General features: G+C 46.9%; 1 protein-coding gene across 2 annotated transcripts; it reads right to left on the bottom strand.

Moving 5' to 3' along the window:
• Positions 1–746: 746 nt before the first annotated feature.
• CCR6 (C-C motif chemokine receptor 6) lies at positions 747–19,799 on the bottom strand. 2 transcript variants are annotated; one of them, XM_081829308.1, is made up of 4 exons: positions 18,210–19,799; positions 16,171–16,266; positions 3,380–3,489; positions 747–3,280 (listed from the first exon to the last, which is right to left on the bottom strand). In XM_081829308.1, exons 3-4 carry the CDS (start codon positions 3,386–3,388, stop codon positions 2,162–2,164), a joined length of 1,128 nt encoding a protein of 375 aa, XP_081685434.1. In that variant the 5' UTR covers positions 3,389–3,489; positions 16,171–16,266; positions 18,210–19,799; the 3' UTR covers positions 747–2,161. The 2 variants fall into 2 exon arrangements, with proteins under 2 accessions (XP_081685434.1, XP_081685435.1); XM_081829309.1 differs by lacking the exon at positions 18,210–19,799 and adding an exon at positions 17,573–17,774.
• Between the last annotated feature and the right edge of the window lie 279 nt (positions 19,800–20,078).

The following is a 20,078-nucleotide window of genomic DNA, read 5'->3' as shown; positions in this document are numbered from 1 at the left end:
TGTGCCTACACCTCCAGAGTCCCTGGAATTTGCACACATTCTCAAAAATCTTAAAGGGATTTGAAAATATTGTACTTTTCTGGCCTCATTTTAAAACTAGCTTATTTGTTCAGAAGCAAATAAGAATGCAGTCTGCAAGGTGATGCTTAAACACCTGTCATGTAGGTTTGTCATTTGCAAGGTGATACAGTGCCTGAATTTTCACCTTCGTTTGAGATTTACAAAGTATAGTAAAATCTCATTTATCTAGAAATAATTGGTCAACTACTTTGTAACAGGAACCAAGAGAAATTGTCTTCTGGTCAGCACAAATAGTTGTGATCATATGTAAACACACATGTGCGTATGTAATAAATGTAAGCATGTGTATACAAGCAATTTACTAATAACAAACTGGCAAGTCCTAAGTCACTGCCCCTAGGAAGACAGCTCTGACCAGAGCAGAGAGCTGGTTCCTCAACCATAGTAGAATGGTGTTTGCAAAGGGGAAGAGGACGGTTAACGGCAGACACATGTAAGGTCCAGCCAGAGCCTGTCAGTGGGAGGAGATTTGGGGAAACCAATGAAAAAAAGATACCAGAACTATTAAAGAAGAATCCAGAGCCCCTTAATAAAGGGTCAAAATCCATGCGGTTCTGTGTCTCCAGAGGTCGTCGATGCATTGCTGCACCAAGCAGTACAGATGTGCCTGTTCTGATGCTCAAGGCAGCAAGAAACGATGATATTGAACAAAATAAAGTTATGTATTGTATTTCGGAAACACTTTTATTCAGTATGAAATTAAATGGGTTATTGCATAAAGAAGTAAGCTTCATTTATCTGAAAATTCAAATTATACAGAAGAGCTGATTTCCAGCTGTGCCACAATAAGCGAGCAGTTTCCGTGCCTGCTTAGAAACACAAACTTATCTCCACAGATTCTCTCGGCGCATCGGCGATCCTACAAGGAGCGTCTGAGTAACAGCCCCTGTGTTTTGAGTGCTGGAGAGTCCAACGCTCATAAGCTGGAAGGATGCGCAACCTCTGAACACCTCTGTCTCCGAGTCAGAGCACTGATTCAGCTTTATTTTGCAAAGCCAAAACTATGTTTGAAACATACAGACTTTGAATCCTAAGCTATCACTTTGAATTTCATATAGAGACGCAGGTTAAGCTTACAAGAACAATAGAAAGTTTCAAGAACAGATTTCTCAGGATTATACATGTCAGTATCTTTGTAATTCACATCAGTACCTTCTAATACATGCCTGCATTTTTGTAATGTGGTTTTATTTTTTCTACTTGTGTTCATATGTTTACAAAGCACTCTCAAAGCTTGAGTTCTAGGAACTTTCTAGAAGCTAGAAGTTGGATTCCATGATCAACCTCAGACTTTGGGTAAAACCACCTTAAAGTCAGCAGCGGAAGAGAAGGATCCCGGCTCCTTGCCGACCCTCCTTGCCAACCCCTTGGCACAAGGGTCCTCTCTGTGCTGCTTCTGTTTCTGGACGTGGGACAAAAGCTCTTTCTGTGTTGTCTCGGGGAAGCTTCCTTGCATTTTTTAAAAGAAGATAATTTAAACACCTTACGCTCTCAATTGCGCTATAACCCCACGTCCACTCCGATTTGTATAACAAATAGTTACTAAGCCCCTCTGTGTGCTGAATGTATGCTGTTCCTATGCGGCTTCATGGAACTCTACCAGATTTTGGGAGAATTACCGACTGCAGAGAACGTTTTCTTGGGGAAATAAAGCAAACATACACTTTCCGGATGGCCTGTTGCCACCTGATCTGCCTTATCCGTGGTGATAATCAACACCAGTGCGTATCCAGCCGCTGTCCATCTCCCCACGCCACTTTTCCAGCTCAGGTGAAATGTTTCACCTTCTGCCTGAAATGAGTTGTGCGAGGGCTCTTAAGTGATTTTTTTCCATCTTGGTTTTCCAAACCCTGTGCGTTTTGCTGTGATCAGGAGAAACCGTGCTCTAGAGCTGCTTCACGAATATTCCTAAAAACATCCACGCTTGTGCACGGTTGGCTCGGATTCCGCATTCCCCGGGGCCTGCTTTGGGGAACGCCAGCTGTAGGGTACCCTGGGGGCTCGGGGCTGCAAGAGGACAGTGCTCCCGAGGGCACGTCCACCGTCCCCGAGCCCCCGGGCACCGCCCGCTCCAGGCCAGTCACATGGTGAAGGACGACGCGTTCTCGTTGTCCACGGTCTCGCTGTTCTGCCTGGAGGTGAAGGTTTCCGAGTACAGCCTGGAGCAGGAGAAGCCCGGCGCCTTCTGCCTCCGTCGCACACACCACAGATCCTTCACGATCTTCAGAAAGTAGCTCCTAAACTTCTGCCCAATGAAGGCGTAGAGCACAGGGTTGAGACAGCAGTGCAGGAAGGCCAGGACCTCGGTGATGTTGGTGCTGTAGCCCAGCAGCTTCTGGCCATGGCAGGAGCGGTTCATCCTGCCCAGCTGCACGGCCGTCACCAGGAGCACCATGTTGTGGGGGATCTGGCAGGCCAGAAACACCAGCACCACCGCAATAATCACGCGGATGGCCTTGTGCCGCTTGGAGTTCTGGGCCTGCAGTAGGGTTTTGACGATGAACATGTAGCAGAAGATCATAAACACCAGCGGGATGAAGAAGCCGAAGAAGAGCTGAAGCCCCAGCATCAGCAGCTTCCACTTGATGGGGTTGGAGCCCTCGTGGTAGCGGGGCTCGCACACATCGCTGCCCTGCACGCTGTACTTCTGGTTGAACACGAACGTCCAGCTGGAGATGAGCGCCGACAGCACCCATACAACCAAGCAGATCGTCCTGCGGTGCGCCAGGGTTCTGGACCGCAGCCGGAACGACTTGGTGGCCTGCACAATGGCGATGTAGCGGTCCATGCTGATGCAGGCCAGGAGCAGCATCCCGCAGTTGAAGTTGACGGCGTAGATGCCCCTCATCAGCTTGCATATGGCATTGCTGAAAATCCACTCACCCGTGGCGTGGCTAACAGCCCAGAACGGGAGGGTGAGGACGAACAGGATGTCGGCAATGGCCATATTCAAGAGATAAACGTCTGTCATGGACTTGGTTTTCTTATAAAAAGCAAAGGTGGCCACCACCAAAATGTTGCCCAAAAGGCCAAAGACACATATCAGGGAGTAAGCCATGGGCACAAAGAGCCCAGAGAATTTTCTGACCTCTTGCAAGGAACACAGTAAGGTGTCATCATCAAATGAATAATCTGAAATATTACCCAACCCAAAATAGTCCTCACTGAAGCTTAAGACAGTGCTGAGATTCATTGCTTCCTGGAAAGTGAACAAAGGTAGAGTTAGTTGTAGTGCAATCTGCAGGTAGCCACAGCTGACCAAAATTACACTCCTAGCTGAAATAAAATAGATGCTTACCCCACTCATTGTGGTGCTTGTTCTTGGCAGAAATGGCAGGCCTGGTACAGAAGGGGATGGACGTTCAACCCCTCTGGTTCACCAGCAGAGGTAACAGGTGGGGAGTGAATCTAAGGAGGAAAGAAAGCAAATACACTGTGATTGAGACAAGTATTCTGGAGCCGAGAATTATGTTACTAGCATTCCATTTCACTTGGACACAAAGGGTGCACGGAGTGCTATTTTGCAGGAAAATATTCATTTAGAACAACGGTCTGCAGCCTCTTTCTGCAAAAGACCAGACAGTAAGTATTTTAGGTTCTGCAGGTCCTACAGTCTCTGTCCCAACGACTGGAATCTGCCCTGGCAGCTTCAGACCAACAGGAGACAACTTCACACATGAATGGGCTCAGCCAGACTTGGTTGCCATGGCTACAATTTGTCAATCCTTGATCTATGGTATAAAGAAGGGAGATACCAGCAAAACCACAGGTTCTGATCTGCACAGAAATCTTGGTGCAAAATGCATATTTAATGACACTCAACAGGGTTCCACTGAACAAAATCCACAGAACTGTAAGTGTGTCTAGAATACTTATGATTTATAGCTTACAGTATGATTCAGTTTTTTTCACCCAGCTGGGCATGTGAGAATCTCTTGTAGAATTTTTTAAAGTTTGAGCGTGGGAGTCATTCTCAAGATATGCTGAATCAGTTTCTCTGGCTTGAAAGGCGGTAGGAACGTATATATATACTTCCTACAAGACACAGATATTGTCAGCGTGCACTAGAGTTAACAAGCACCAATCTGCTCGGGCAGACACATCATAATCGTCGGAAACCAGGCTGGGGGAAGAAAGGTCAAGGTTAGTGTGGTTCAGGATGGCTCGGTGGACAGGCCCCCTCGGTCCTTGGAGAACGGGCGTGGGGCAGGCAAAGGGATGGCAAAGAAGGCGAGCAGGTGGAAAGGAATAGCGAGTACTGAGCTGTGCAGCAGCAGTGTGGCCGACCCCTCTGGTTCAAGGTGACTGTTACCAACCAAGCTCTACGGAGCAGGTGATGTGCTGGGAATGCCCAGGGGATGATGAATGGGGCCAGCTCAAGAAGTTCATCAGTCCTCACCTACACGGTCAATATTGATGCCCGACATTTTTGGGAGGAAGTCAGTATTACACAAAGCTCACCCTGAGGATTTTCTGAACATACTTCTCATATCACTTGATTCTCAGTTGTGTTGATTACACAGTCACAGATCAGGTGGCCCCAACCTCATTTCCTCCCTAATGCCTGGAGCCATCACTTGGAGAGCGAGTCTTTGCTGCCTCTCAGCAATTGCTCTGGACATGACACTGGGGGCAGGGGGGGTGGTCACCTGTGCACTTCTGCAGTGACCTGCAGCTGTGCATTCTCACTGAGGGCTTTAGGGCATGCAGAAAAGCCACAACACAAAGCCTTGATGTTGCAAAAGCATATGAGGAGATAAAAATATCAAGCCGATTATCAAATGAAACATGTCAATCAAACAGGACTACAAGATTTACGGTTCTAGCCATGATGGATTCACAGAAACCAAATGTACTCTTCTGCATTAAACAACCAGAAAAACCTGTAAAATATGTTAACAGTTTTCAGACATTGGGCAACAGATGTCACAAGAGTAAAGTCCCTGACCAGAAGAGAACAGGTGAAGTGAGCTATGACCTGAGCTCTGGGAAGCCCCCAGCTTCCAAGGAAGCAGTTTCCAACTGCAGAGCATGCGGACAACCTGAACAGGGAATGGGGACCTCACTGAGGACACAGGGATCAGGGTTCTGGAAGGTCAGGGCAAGACGAGGTATGGGAGAGGAGGGAGCTACACACAGAGAAAGGAGAACCGCAGAGAGGCATCCTTGAGAGGAAGCAATGCAAGAACATTTCGAGAAAGGAGAGGCAGAGAAATCCTCAGATCCCTCGCGGGCTAAAATAATTCTTTCCCACAGAAGGCATAGCAGCACCTTCTAAGTCACAGGGCATGGGACAGCATCCTCAGAACAATACCGTTTGAGGAGTAATGCACCTAAAATAATCCTACTTTAGGGGCGCCTGGGTGGCTCAGTTGGTTAAGCGACTGCCTTCAGCTCAGGTCATGATCCCAGGGTCCTGGGATCGAGCCCCACATCGGGCTCCTCGCTCCGCGGGAAGCCTGCTTCTCCCTCTCCCACTCCCCCTGCTTGTGTTCCCTCTCTCGCTGTGTCTCTCTCTGTCAAATAAATAAATAAAATCTTTAAAAAAATAAATAAATAAAAATAAAAAAATAAAATAAAATAAAATAATCCTACTTTAAACACTACTCTGGACCTGCCACAACAAAGTTTGAAAGACAGTCTCAGATGACCCATCTGATTCCAATAACATAACTACATCCCAGAACAAAGTCCCAAATTGTTTAAAGGCACGCAACGAATTCTAGCCTTCAGCCATGTAAAATTCATGTCAGGCATCCAAACAAAAATGTCTAGACCATTGGAGGCTGAATGTTTGTATCTCCCCAAAATTCATATGCTGAAGCCTAATCTCCAAGGCGGTGGCATTTAGAGGTGGCGCTTCCTCTCATGAATGGGATTAGTGTTCTCATAAGAAGAGACACAGAGAGCTTGCTTCCTCTCTGCTCCACGCCTCCTGAGGACAAGAAGACTGAACCAGGGGGTCCTCACCAGACACTGGGTCTGCTGGCACCTGGACCTTGGACTTCCCAGCCTCCAGAACTGTGAGAAATAAATGTGTCCTGTTCAAGCTACCCTGTCTGTGGAAATCTGTTACAGCCTCTCACATTGACCATGACACATACTTTTGAAGAAACAAGAAAATATGGCCCATAATGACATGAAGAAACAAGAATGACAGAGACAACTGAAAAACCTGCCCTGGTAATTACTATCAGTATGCTCCAGATGCTCAAGAAAGTAGAGGTAAGCACCCATACGATGAAGAAAATGACAAAAAATATAAAAAAGACCTAAATAAATGTTCTATAGATGAAATACAGAACACATAAAATGAAAAATACACTGATGAGGGTTAACATACACAAATCAATTGTGATTCTATGCCCTAGCAATATCTGGAATATTTGGCAATTGAGACTGGAAAAAAATTATAATAGCATCAAAAAACATGAAATAAAATACTTATGACTTCATCTTAAAAATCAATACAAGATTTCCATGTTGAAAACTATAAGACATTGCTGAAAGAAATTAAGATCTAAGTTAAAGGAGAAGTGTATCAGGTTCCAGATTAAACAATCCAATATTAAGATGTTGGTTCTCTCCAAACTGATCTACAGATACAACATAATCCAAATCAAAATGGTGGCAGGGTTTTGGAAGAAACTGACAGCCTGATCCTGAAATTTATATAGAAATCCAAGGGATTTAGAAGAGCCAGAACCATTTTGAAAAGAGGACAGAATTGTAAGAGTCATACTACCCGATTTCAAGATATACTATGAAGACACAGGAATCATGACAACATGGTATTGGTAAAGGGATAGATACAGAAATCAATGGACCAGAATAGAGTCCAGAAATAGACCCATACATCAATAGCCAACTGATTCTTAACAAGGGTGCTAAGGTAATTAAAGAGGGAAATAACAGTCTTTTCAATAAATGGTACTAAGACAACTTCATGCATAAGAGTTTGATCGTTTCTTTACCTCATGCTACAAACAAAAAAATAACTCAAAACAAATTATAGATCTAAACGTGAGAACCAAAACCATAAAACATAAGAGGTTGATCGTTTCTTTTACCTCATGCTACAAACAAAAAAATAACTCAAAACGAATTATAGATCTAAATGTGAGAACCAAAACCATAAAACATCTGAGGAAAACAGAAGAGAAAATCTTTGTGCCCTTGGGAATGGTAGAGATTCCTTATCTAAGTTGCAAAAGGCATGAACTGTAAAAAAAAAAAAAATTAAATAAAAAATTGATAAATTGTAACTGATCAGAATTTAAGGGGCTCCTGGGTGGCTCAGTCGGTGAAGCGTCTGCTTCAGCTCAGGTCCCGATCTCAGGGTCCTGGGATCAAGCCCCACGTTGGGCTCCCTGCTCAGCAAGGAGTCTGCTTCTCCCTCTGCCCCTCCCCACTGCTTGTGCTCATGCTCTCTCTATCTCTCTCTGACAAATAAAATCTTTTAAAAAAATTTGTACTTGATCAGAATTTAGAACTTCTGCTTTTTGAAAGACACTTCAGAAAAGTAAAAACAGGGGCGCCTGGGTGGCTCAGTCGGTTAAGCGGCTGCCTTTGGCTCAGGTCATGATCCCGGAGTCCTGGGGTCGAGCCCCGCATCGGGATCCCTGCTCGGCGGAGAGCCTGCTTCTCCTCCCTCTCCTTCTGTCTGCCGCTCTGCCTACTTGTGCTCTCTATCTCTGTTAAATAAATAAATAAAAATCTTTAAAAAAAAAAGAAAAGAAAAGTAAAAACAGACCATGGAATGAGAAAAAATTTTTGTAAACTTGTATCTGATCATGAATTGTATCCAGAATATACAAAGAACTATTACAATTCAACATCAAGAAGACACAACTCGATAAGAAACAGGCAAAAAATGTGAAGTGAGTTCACCAAAGGAAATACATGGGTGGCAATTATGCACAGAAAACTTTTTCAATGGATTAGTCATTAGAGAAATGCAAATTAAAAGTGCAATGAGATACCGTTTGTCACCCACTCGACTGTTGAAAGTCAGAGGTGGACAAGACAGGAGGCGCGGATGGAGACATGGGAGCTGGCCAGCGCTCGGCCCCAGCGGTGGGAATGTGAAGTCACACGGCCACTTTGAGAAGACCATGGGGCGATGTCATGTAACGTTAAACATGCACTTACCATGTGAACCAGCAACTGACTCTTACGTATTTAGCCGAGAGAAGTGAAAATGAAAGACTAGTACGTGAATGTTCACGGCAGGTTTATACGTAACAGTCCTGGATGGGAAAGAACTGAAGCTTCCATCAGCAGGTGAACAGACAAGTAAGTCGTACCATCTCCATATCACAGAACACTGCCCACCAACCAAAAGGAACAAAGTCTTGATGTCCGCTCCATGGGGGGGAATTGCAAAGGCATTTTGCTGGGTAAAGAATCCAGACATCTAGGACCAAGCATGGCATTATTCCATTTACGTGAACTTCTAGAAAAGGCAAAACAGGAGTGACGGAAATCAAGTCCGTGATTGTCATAGGTCAGGGATGAGAAGACATTGGCTGAAGGGGGCACAGAGACCTCTCCGGGGTGATGGAAATGTTCCCTATCAGGATTGTGTTGTTGATGTGCATTTGTCCACACCCATTGACTCAGATACTTCAAGTTGGTGACATTCACTGTATGTAAATTATACCGAGAGAGCAAATAAAATAACTGCACACAGTCCATACAAACGTGCTGGTTAAGACAATAGGTGCCGAAGGTCAGAGTCCTCCCCAAGGACGGAGGGGTGTGTGCAGGTTCATGAGCAAGGCAGGACTTGAGGCAGCCCCTGAAGGAGGGAAAGCACAGACTGGGGGTCGTGGGGGACAGGTGAAGGGAAGAGGGGCAGACACAGCCGGGGGCCACAGGGCTGCTGGAGGGACTGAGGGGACGGACCGCATGGCAAGCTGAGGGGGCCGTATGGGCTCCCTGTGAGGTGGGGTCGGTGGGGTGGGGCACGACGACATTCGGGTCACACGGAGGCTCGTGGCTAATGAGGGAGCGGGCAGCAGAGCAGCTGTGAAAAGGGGACGTACCCGTGCGCTGTGGACACAGTGCCCAGCTGGAACCCCAGCTGGAACCCCAGCTGGAACCCTGCTTCAGAGAAATGGTTTCTTTAACCACACCATGACCTATAATGTCTTCTGAATTCAAATTCAATTCCGTTCAACAAAGGCTTATGAGCTCTCTGTTGAAGATGATGCTGGGGATACAAGGATGAGTCACAGGTCAGCTCCAGCTCCAAGCAGCCGTCAGGTAAACGGACGCAACACTCGGCAGCAATCCTGCAAGGCCGAGAAGAACAAGTGGCCGGCTCTCGGCGAGGAGAAGGCCAGCGTCCAGAGGGCCTCCCTAGAGGGCGTCCACCCAAGGAGCTGGGTGGGCGGCCCTGGAGGGGACGGGGTGCTCAGGCCAGGTTGGGGGGCATGGGGTGTTTGCACCTGCTTGGTGTGAACAATCTACAAATCTGGACAGCGGTGAATTCAGTGCTGCTGTGGTTAAGAATCAGTGTTCTCAATAAAAACACCTGTCATGTTTCCGTGGATGCCAGCCACTCAGCGTGATTGGAAGTGATTCAGCCTGCCCAGACCACCATCGTCACCACAAAAATCATGCGAATTGTGTTGAGGAAATTGTATTGGTGACAGATTGGCATCTGGGCCGCCACAACCCATAAGCAAGCCTATACATGTTTGTGCAAGTAAATTACCTCAGATCTTGGGTAGCAAGTGTCACCTTTTTGGAGAAACAAGTTCTGGACTTCTTTGTTCCAAACATTGAGATGGTAAAGTCACGAAGACATTTTTGAAGACCTTTTCACTGAACGGGGGGGGGCGGGGGAGGGGGTGTACTGTCTTATCCACCAGGGTGGGGACACGTCCATTCTTCGCTGAGCTGACAAACTCACAGTCGCGAAGTTTCTGGACACAAAAGGCTTGCCCCACCTTGTTTTTAAAGCTCATTTCTCTCTCTCTCTCTCTCTCTCTCTCTCTAGCATTTCCTTGTTATCACCACCATTCTTGCCAGGTCTTATTTTGAAGATCACATCTAAAGGCACCGGGCTCAACCAATTCTTAAAATGTAATTTGCTTATCTTTGAAATTCGAGTATTTCCTAAGTCACTGTCTCTCCCACAGCTGGGAATACGAACACTTCCCCAGAACCAGTTAGTATGAAGAGAATCTGTGGGACGAACTGTTCTGAATTGTCCTTGGGAGGAAGTTTCAAGGCTTCTGAGGGGAAATCATGATGACATGATTAGAAACACTACTCTGTTCAACCTGGTTTTGCAGTGAGGAGCCTTCTTGCCTGGTACTCGGCTGCTTTGAGTAAAGTGCCGACTGTTGCTGGCTTAGGCACCCACTATCACCACCTGCCTGAGCCTCGGCCCCCTCGGGCCCCTGGGGTCTCACGTCCGGCCCACTGTGGCATGGCACTGAGTGAGACGCGGGGACCAGGAGGCCCAGATCCGGTGGCTGAGGCCCGTGGAGTCCCACCAGAGAACAGACTGTGTTTGCAGAGACAGAGAAGGTCAGCGCCTTGGTGCAGATGCCAGGCAGGACGCTGACGTATGTTAGGAAGGGCTCCGGGGCAGCCCGGGATGGAAGCTCCAAGTGCTCAGTCGGGTGGGCCCACACTCCAAGCCTGCTTGTCGTGGTCACCAGCCTGCAGAGCAGGGAGGCATTGTAGACACTGCAAATCTGTGATTAAATCTGAAATCTGTAAGTCCTCAAGATGTGGAAGTATGATCTAGGCGGTGGTTTATGAGCTGGGTGCCTGCCCAGTAGAAGACCTTTACTGGCACCATGCTGGGCTCTGTCCTCAGCCCTGTGCTACCCGCTATTTCTATGAATGTGAGGGTCAAAAATAGAGGAGGCAAGCTCATCAGGTCTGAAGATGACAAGATGCCTAAAACTAGAATTATTATATTGGATGACAGAATCAATGTGAAAAGCTCTGGACAGAATCAAACAATAGGTCAAATGTCATAGGGTAAAATTCAGTGGGGAAAATAGGGGGTTCTGTGCTTGGATTTGAAGAGTCAATTACACAGATAGAAAATGAAAGCTTAGCAGCAGGATCAAAGGTAAGAGTTTTATCTGATGGTAATTTCACTGAGAGATGATTGAATCTGTATGACAGGTACAGCATCTGCTAGCCAAGTGTCTAACGGAAGGTGACTTTCATCTACGTCGTAGTTTCCCACCTCGATCACATACTGCTTGCACACTTCCTAACAGACACACTGTTCTGATAGACAGGGTCAGTGTGTGTGGCTAGCAGAAGCAGGGCCCCAGAGATCCCTATGCCCTAGTCCCCAGAACCTGGGGAAACGTGCCTTTCCATGCCAAAAAGGACGAAGCGTTTGAACCCTGAGATGGGGAGATGACCCTGGATTATCCAGGTGGGTCCCATGTCGCTTCTTGAGTCCTTAAAAGTGGGGATCTTTCCCAGCCGAGATGGAAGAGGGAAGAGAAGAGATTCGAAGCATGGGAGGACTCAGTCCATCGTTGCTTTGAAGACCAAGCAGGTGGGTAGCCTTTGCGAGCTGGGACCGGCCCCCCTGACAGCCAACATGAAGAATGGGGATGTCAGTCCTACAGCCACAAAGAGCTGAATTCTGGCCACAGTTTGATTGAGCAAGGAAACAGATCCTTTTTTGAGAACCTCAGAGAGGAACGCACCCCTGCCAACAGCTCCATTCTAGCCTGGTCAGACCTGCCCTGGACCCTGACCTACAGAGCTGTAAGGTACTCGGTCTGTGTGGCTGAAGCTGCTGACTTTGTTATGACAGCAAGAGAAAACTAAAAACAGTGATCGCTAAATGCATCCTGTTAAAATTCATTTGTTTTTTAGGTCAAATCAGTAAAACTCTAAGGTTTAGAATGAGGTGGGTAATAGGTCCAGTGACTCCACTCCCGTCAGACTCCATGGTAATTCTGATTGCGCTACTGGAAACGTGAGCAGCCCAACGGCCAGGCCAACGAGAAGCAACCAGTCACCACGCCTGTGAGCGCCAGTTGCCTAGCCTAAAAACAATGACGGGTCAGGTAGGAATGAAGTCATCCACTAACCTGCAAGGTTGTCGTGTGAAAGAGGGTCTAGCCTTACACTCCCACGAGCAGAGGTTACACAGACAGACTGTGACCTAGCATCGGAAGAACGGTTGGACCGTTTCGCAAGAATGGCATGATTCCCCTCAGGAGATGCTCCTCTGTCAAGCACAGGTGGGTGAGTCTTTACCGAAAATGAGGTGGCTGGGAGGTGGATTGGACCCACTGAATCAGAATTTCTGGAGATACAGCCCTTTGGAAAGGCAGGCTTACCAGTAGGCTGCACCTCCTGCCTTTCAGCTGGGGCTCCAGCGACCGTGAACCTGGACCAGCCCTCCTTGGAAATACGCTAATGGTCTTTGCCAAGGGACAGAAACCTGGGTGTCCCTATCTAAACATCTGAACGTGCTTTTAAGCAGACTATGCCTGTATACCCACATTCCTGACTGCATATAAACGGGATTTTATGGACTAGGGGCACTGTCCATGGGAGGATGGGAATTAGGCACCCAGGGATCTCCTATTGGCATGATGAGTGGGTATAAACTGGGGACCTTTGTGACAGTGTTTTCACACACACACTCCAGAACACTGCATGTTGATTTGTTACTGAAACCCATTTCCAGTGAGCTACGTCTAAAGGTCTGGGGCTCCTCCAGGAACGCGCCTGGTGCTTCCCTGGGGAAAATTTGATGTCGGAAGAGAGCTGTAGGTCCTGTGGATGTCTGCTTTGACCGCTCAGCTCTTGGGTCCCACACACTGTCCACATTACTCTCCCCCATATTCATGTGTGGGAACTGCTGCTCCCGAGGGAATCCCAGCTTCAAGGGACCAGATCACTGGGATAGACCAGCGTTTGAAAGTGGTTTCCAGGAAGGCTCTGGGTGGGAAGAAGGGAGGGAGGTTGCGGGGGAGATGTCTCTGTGGTTAATAAGTTTGGGAAATGCCACTAACTCCATCCTCCTCTTGGATACTGACACAGCAGTTTCTTATCAATGGCTCTTCAGAGCCCTGCTTGCTTGAGCAATGACAACTTCCCAGACCCACTCACCCTCAGAATTAGACGCTCGAAGTAACCCCTGAGTGACTTCCTTCTCATAGCGAGCATGCTCAGAACTGAACTTTCATTGAAAGATATGCCTTCGTGGGGCTCCCCTTCCTGTTTTAGAGGCATATAACGCTAAGTTAAATCTCATGAGACTCTTGCATTTAAAGTTTGAAGCCATACAAATATATCACCCTTCTAAATGAAAAGCAAGTGTGCTCAACCCCAAGATTACATGTATGCACGTGGTCAATGATCATTTAGTCCCTGCTTTTTGGTCTTAACATTTCAAAGACTTTGTTACTGCCCATAAAAAGAAAGTGTTACTTTAAGAAAAATTCAATGTTATGTAATTAGAGTAACATTTTAAAAATAGCGTTTAAAATGTTAACTTACATTTTTATTGCAATAAGAGAGTGTGACTTCCTGTACAATTTTTGTTAGATACCACATGCAAAAGAGTCTCAGAAACTAACAGCTAATTCATTAAGTCATTCAAAAACGAAATGAACAGGAGCGCCTGAGGGGCTCAGTCAGTTGGGCGTCCAACTCTTGGTTTTGGCTCAGGTCACGATCTCAGGGTCATGGTATCAAGCCCCATGTCAAGCTCCACACTCAGCACAGGGTCTGCTTGAGATTCTCCCTCTCTCTCTCACCCTCCTCCTCCCCCCACTGTCTCTCTCTCTCAAATAATTAAATAAATCTTTAAAAAAGAAAAGAACATCTGGTACTACATGCCCTAAAAACCAGAGCCAGTTGGGCGCCTAGGTGGTTCAGTTGGTTAAGCGACTGCCTTCGGCTCAGGTCTTGATCCTGGAGTCCTGGGATCGAATCCCGCATCGGGCTCCCTGCTCGGCAGGGAGTCTGCTTCTCCCTCTGACCCTCCTCCCTCTCATGCGCTCTGTCTCAAATAAATAAATAAAATCTTTAAAAAAAAAAAAAACCAGAGCCAGCGCAGGAAGCCAAGGAAAGGGCACCAGCGCACCCGCTACAGTTGAGGGGAAGCGGGCACCGCTCCACTCCGCCTCTAGGCAAGCGCGCCCCCTGCGGGCAGAGGACCCTGCCCTGCCTCTGTTCCCCGAACTCCGAGAGCTTTGGGAGTTCCTCAGTCACCTGACCAGGGGCAGGTAGGAAACATTTCAAGTTCTTAGCAGCAAGGGTCCTAGCTGGGGCCAGCTAACTGACACACACTCAGGCTGGTCACTCTCTGTCGGGACCAGGAGTGGGTGGCGGCAGGCAGAGGGGCTGCAAACGGGAAGTAGGAGCCCCTAGAGAAGAGACGAGGTCTGGAAAAGCAGAAGGGGCAGCCAACACACCAACTTCCACTGCTTGTCCTTTGGCCAAGGGCAGACTCTACCCAAGAAAACTAAGTGTGGGGAAAACATTAATAAGACATCAAAATATTATCAGCAAGGAAAACTGCTAAAATTTTAACTTAGTTTATAACAAGTTTAACAGTTAAAAATTAAATGAAAGCAGATTTTAAATCTGTACTTACTTTCATAAATGGCGATGGCCCACAAGATACAGAACAAGAACTAAAGAAGAGTGTGTACATGTGTGTGCATATACTTGTGTGCATAAGACTATGAGTGTAAATAGCCTATGTGTGTATACGCATGCATGTGTGTGTTGTGGATATGTGTGTGCATGTGTTTGTGTGTGCATGTTTGTATACTGGTGTGTGCTCATATGTGTGCATACGCATGCATGTGTGTGAGAGCACTGTGGGCGTGTGCTATAAATTAAATTATAATTGCATACTGGACACGGGGATCACTGCTTTACGTCTATTATCTCTTTTAACAAAAACCCTTGAAGGTAGACACTATACCCATTTTTCAGATGGAAGGCTAGAGGACCGTTCACTCTTAACATTCTAATTCACTTTGTCTCCAAAGGGTCTTCCTGAAGGACTGTAAATTCTCACAAGATCTTAGATAATACATATATTTTCAAACCTTTTAATTGATACCAGAATCTCTTATACTGCAACTACAGGTATTCAATAAATGTGTTTTCTCAGTTCATTTGAATCATGGGCACACAGTGTTTTATCCTTTTTTAGATAAACATCAGCCAAGCTGAAACTCTAGGCTGGCTTCCTTCTGCTTTCGAATAAGAGCGGTTAAGAGAGAAGCCAGAAGGTTTTTTCCAGTGATTTGTATATAGGTTCGTAATTTTTTTTCTTTTGGTTTTTTCGCTTCTTTGGAAGCTCACTTTTTTATTTTCTTTTTTGTTTGCAGAAACCATACTTTTAATCATTGCACGAATAGATTTAATGCAGACCTTGCATTTATCTCTTTACAGTGCTGATCTCCACAATCTGTTTCAGCTACTGCATTGGCTTCAGGGGGAATCTATGGCAGACTCTCTCAAAGATCATTATGCATTATTCCGTGGTCTTGAGACACTGACTTCTTAATCACTATGGCATTTGCAGACATTATCAGAGCTTTTTCTGTATTGCCCCGAGTCTCATAAAAATTTCCACCCCATCAATTTCTCTTAAACAACACCTTACAAGCTCCTTCCCACTCAATCCCCAGCTACTCAAAATGCCCACTCACTATCTTCCATTGCACAGATCACATTTTGCATTGGTTTCAAAACATTTCTTAGCTTAGTTTTTAGCTCTTCAAACTTTTTCTGTTAAATAAATGACTGCATTTCACTCAAGACCGCTGACCTGCAGGTATTTAACTACAGGAAGAAGCAATGCCCAAACCATCCCCCACGCTCTAAGGCAAGGCAATTAGGATAAAATCGCTCACTGCACACTTGGAGGAAAAGCGAGATTTTTGAAAGCACGATCCTGTTCCTAAAGCCAGAAAGACAATGTCTTTGCAAAAGCAAGACTGTTTGATCAAGTGCAACATACTCACCAGGCCTGTGTTCTGGAATTCCTGATGCCCCTCAGGCGAGGTATCAAAGAAATGAAGACAGTTTGAAAGAAGCGAAGGGCTTGGCCGTGCTCACCTTAGAAACACCGTGATCCGACGGGAATTGTCCTGTTACACCCCTCCTGGTGACGCTTCACGTCACCGCTGTGATTCTCTTGACAAGGTGCAATTTCTAATAGCCATTAAGAAAAAAGCAGTGAGAGACCAGAATTGGCCAAAAGCAAATTGCTGAACTACCACTTCCTACTTAAAAGTAACGCCTATTTGCCCAAATGCAGAAGGTTAACCATGTATATCCTGTGGGGTATAAAATAATCATATGACTCCCTGGAAGCGAGTCACGCCTGAGGAGGAGCTGAGGAGAGGCTGAGGACCTGGGTGGCGGTGCTCCTCACAGTGACTTCGAGCTTCTCCACTTGTGGTAACGGTGTGTGCTCAGACCTTCTCACTCCTTTGCCTAATTATTTCCCGTGAGCAAGGAAGGACACTTTGCAAACTGCCTGGGAAGGCGTAGACGTGTTTGGGAACGGGTACATGAGACTGTGGTTAGGGCAGCCCCTGGATCCCCTGTGCCTGGATTTCCCCCAAAATCTGTGCACCCGCAGGTAGGCTCCTGACCCTGCGGGGACTCCACAGTTCCTTCTTCTGTCAGATTAACAGCCGAGTGGCTCTAGCCTCAGCGTGTCCTGAGAAATATGGCATGGGTCCCTGGGAAGCAGGGAGAACAGCGCTCACGCAGAGCAGGCTCTCAATGAATATGAGCTATTGTTGTGTGATTTGGGCCATAAATACAAGTCCCTAAAAGCTGGGCACGTGATCTTTATGAGATGGCAGGTAACAGATCTGAGTGCCCTGCCGTTAGAGGTAGCAACTGATGATTCGCTTGGGGAAATCATTTTTAGGTGCAAGTGATTTAAAAAATGCAAAAAAAATGCAAAAAAAAAAAAAAAGGAAAGGAAAAAGGAGAAAGAGTTCTGGAATCATAAAGGTGTTGGTCATCATAGAGTGTGCTGCTGTGAATCGCGTCTCAGGAAATACCAAATGTTTTACAGCAAAGGGACCCAGAGATCAATGCAAGCCAGGGCCGGACCAGCTGGGGCTGCCAGGCCCGCAGAGCCGAACGTCTCTGCTTCCTTCCTGAGCTCACTGGGGGCCCACAACTGCTCGGGGCTCACCCTGAGTGTCGGGCTTGGACGCTATCTGCCTTCACGCCTTCCCATAGACCCCTGAACCCTGCTTGTCCCTGACCCCGAGCGAGCATGTCCCCTTGTCAGCTTCTCTTGGGAACTGGCCGACCACAGTAGGTCGTTTTTCCTGGCAGAACAGGTTTTTCCCTTTGTCCAGCTGTCCCCCACTCCCCAACAGTCTGCTTATCCTGTTTCTTCCCCGACCCTGTAGAAGAAAAGCCTTCTTCTGTTTGATTCTGAGCCACTCACAGACCTTATGGTCACAGGGAGCCCCGATGCCATTGTCCCTACCTGACAGGAGTCCTTTTGAATAAAAATCTCTCCATACTAAGTCCCGAGGTGTTGCTCTTTGACAGAGCTTAAGATGTCCATCGATGTAGGGTGCCCTATCCCCTCTTCTGTGTGAGAGGAACCCCTCCGTGTGACTTCCTTCTTCGTCCCTTCCCTGAGGCAGACTGATGGTTGTTGGAGACAAAAGGGAGCACCTTGCTCTTCTTCCTTCCTTTAACTCATCATCTTCCCCCTCTTCCCCACCTCCCCCAACCTCTGAGGTTCTGCTTCTTTCTGTGGGTGGAAGCTGCTGGAAGACCTGCCTACTAGGGGCCTCAAACCCCTCACAGAGGAAGACACAGGCCCCCTGGGGAATTGGGGAATGCACGCATCCTGCACTCTCTACCCAGTCCCACTAACATCCCCTTTGATGGCCTTGTTTGGCAGGCAGGTGGAGAGGTAAGCCCTTTCATAGCAATTATAGCCCTGGACTTGGTCTGCCTAAAAAAGAAAGGAAAAGAAAAGAAAAACAGATCTGATCTTGCTAAGAAACTGCCCCCAAAAAACAGAAACTAGGAAAGTGGCATGTTGAGGAAAAGGACATCATGCAGCCACATGGAGAAACCCGTGGAGTAGGGGCTCAGTCACAGCTCCTTACCTGGACAACACTGAGACCTGTGACAGGATGCGGGCCCCCTTTCAGAAGTAGAGCTCGGGGAGGTAGAAGGTGGGAGAACCTCCGTAGGCCTGACCTCCTCCTTGGCGCTCCTCTTCTGCCCCCAAGGAGAGATGGATCAACAGAGCATTAGATGTGGCCACCGAGCAGCCTTCCCGTTCAACTGTTCCATCTCTGAGGTCGCTACTCCGGGACGCACTGCCTGCCCAGTGCTCACTGTGATCTTTACCGCAGTATTTCCTCTGTGTTTCAAAGCAAATCCAAATTATAGGTCATCCTTAGGAAGCTCAGACCCATTTTGTCTTCTTCTCTCTAGAAACCGGCCTATATCAAAAAGCCCGTGAGGTCTCACCCTTAGGAGATCTTCCTCAAATTTAGAATTGTGCTGCTCATTTGCATAGACATTGTGAGCTATGTAAAAAGCAAGAAATAGAGTACGCAGTTATGCATTTTATATAAACAATTTTACAGTCTGAAAGTTTACAGCACATGGCAAAGTTCATTCAGAACGAAGTCCAATTGCAGTTGGTAAATGAATGCCCTGTCTATAAGGAATCGCTTCAGACCGTGGGGAGTCTGTTTGCTTTAGTGTGAGGGGGTTATGTGCAGGTCTGAGCTTACCAGCGACTATTTGTTCTAACTGCTGGGTTTCACCACTGGGGCATCTTTCGGCTGCAGGACCCTCTAAAATGCAGCAAGAAATGAGAATCTGGCCATGAAGACCCAGCAGAGAATCCACACTGGCTCTCTTAAGAAGGAAAAAGTTAGAAGGAAAAGCAGGTACTTGGGAAATGTGTATAATTATGAATAAACAAATTTCTTAAATTATAAACATAAAATCATAAAAATGTCAATGATTTCAAGCAACAATTTTGTAAAGAAAGCTTTTCAGTCAAATTGACTTCCTCACGGTCGTCTTGAGTGTTTCCTTAAAGGAAGGCAGAGGACTCAACATGCTTTTGACTTTGTGGGTACTTTCAAAAGATGATTCATACACAGATGATCAGTGTCTGCGGAGGAACATGTGGCTGCACATCGATGCGCCTTCAACAGTCTGGTAGGCCTTTGGCCCTTACTGTTGTAACAATTCCCACCAGCCACTGTGCAGGTGCATAACCTAGTCATGTGCAATGTTTCTGAGAAACATGCCTGAGTCTCGTTCCAGGGGCCAGTGTGCTGGAATGGCGGAGACCTAGCCGACCTTGGTGCTCTGTGTACCTCTTGTGATAGTGACAGATAAGAAATGGCCACTTTCCATTCCTCTACTCCCAATACAGTGTGCTGCTCACATGTCAAGAGTAAAATCTAATTTCCATCTTCTTGAATCTAGATTGGACCTGGCGACTTGCTTGACCAATAGGATAGAGTAGAAGTAGTAATCTGGGATTTCTAAGGCTAAGTCACAGAAATGCAGCTCCCTACTGGGCCTCCTGGGATGCATGCTTCCTTTTGGAACCCAGCAGAAACCATGCAAGGAGAGGCCAGATGTAGACAGTCTGCTGGCATCCTTGACACCAGCCAGCCTGGTGGGACACCAACCTGCCCACTAGAGCCTTTGGATGACTCGGGTATGAGCTTCCCTCTGACTGAAACTGCTCAAGAACCACTCAGCTGAGCCAAATCAACCCCCAGAGCCACAAGAGATAATAATAATAATAAGGCGCCTGGGTGGCTCAGTTGGTTAAGCGACTGCCTTCGGCTCAGGTCATGATCCTGGAGTCCCGGGATCGAGTCCCGCATCGGGCTCCCTGCTCGGCAGGGAGTCTGCTTCTCCCTCTGACCCTCCTCCCTCTCATGCTCTCTGTCTCTCATTCTCTCTGTCTCAAATAAATAAATAAAATCTTTAAAAAA

The sequence above is a fragment of the Leptonychotes weddellii genome, chromosome 8, assembly GCF_054177405.1.
Source record: "Leptonychotes weddellii isolate Sample4059 chromosome 8, ASM5417740v2, whole genome shotgun sequence".
NCBI classification, from domain to species: Eukaryota; Metazoa; Chordata; class Mammalia; order Carnivora; family Phocidae; genus Leptonychotes; species Leptonychotes weddellii.
Note: the sequence above shows the minus strand (reverse complement) of the source record. Positions and strands in the feature narration are given on the sequence as shown.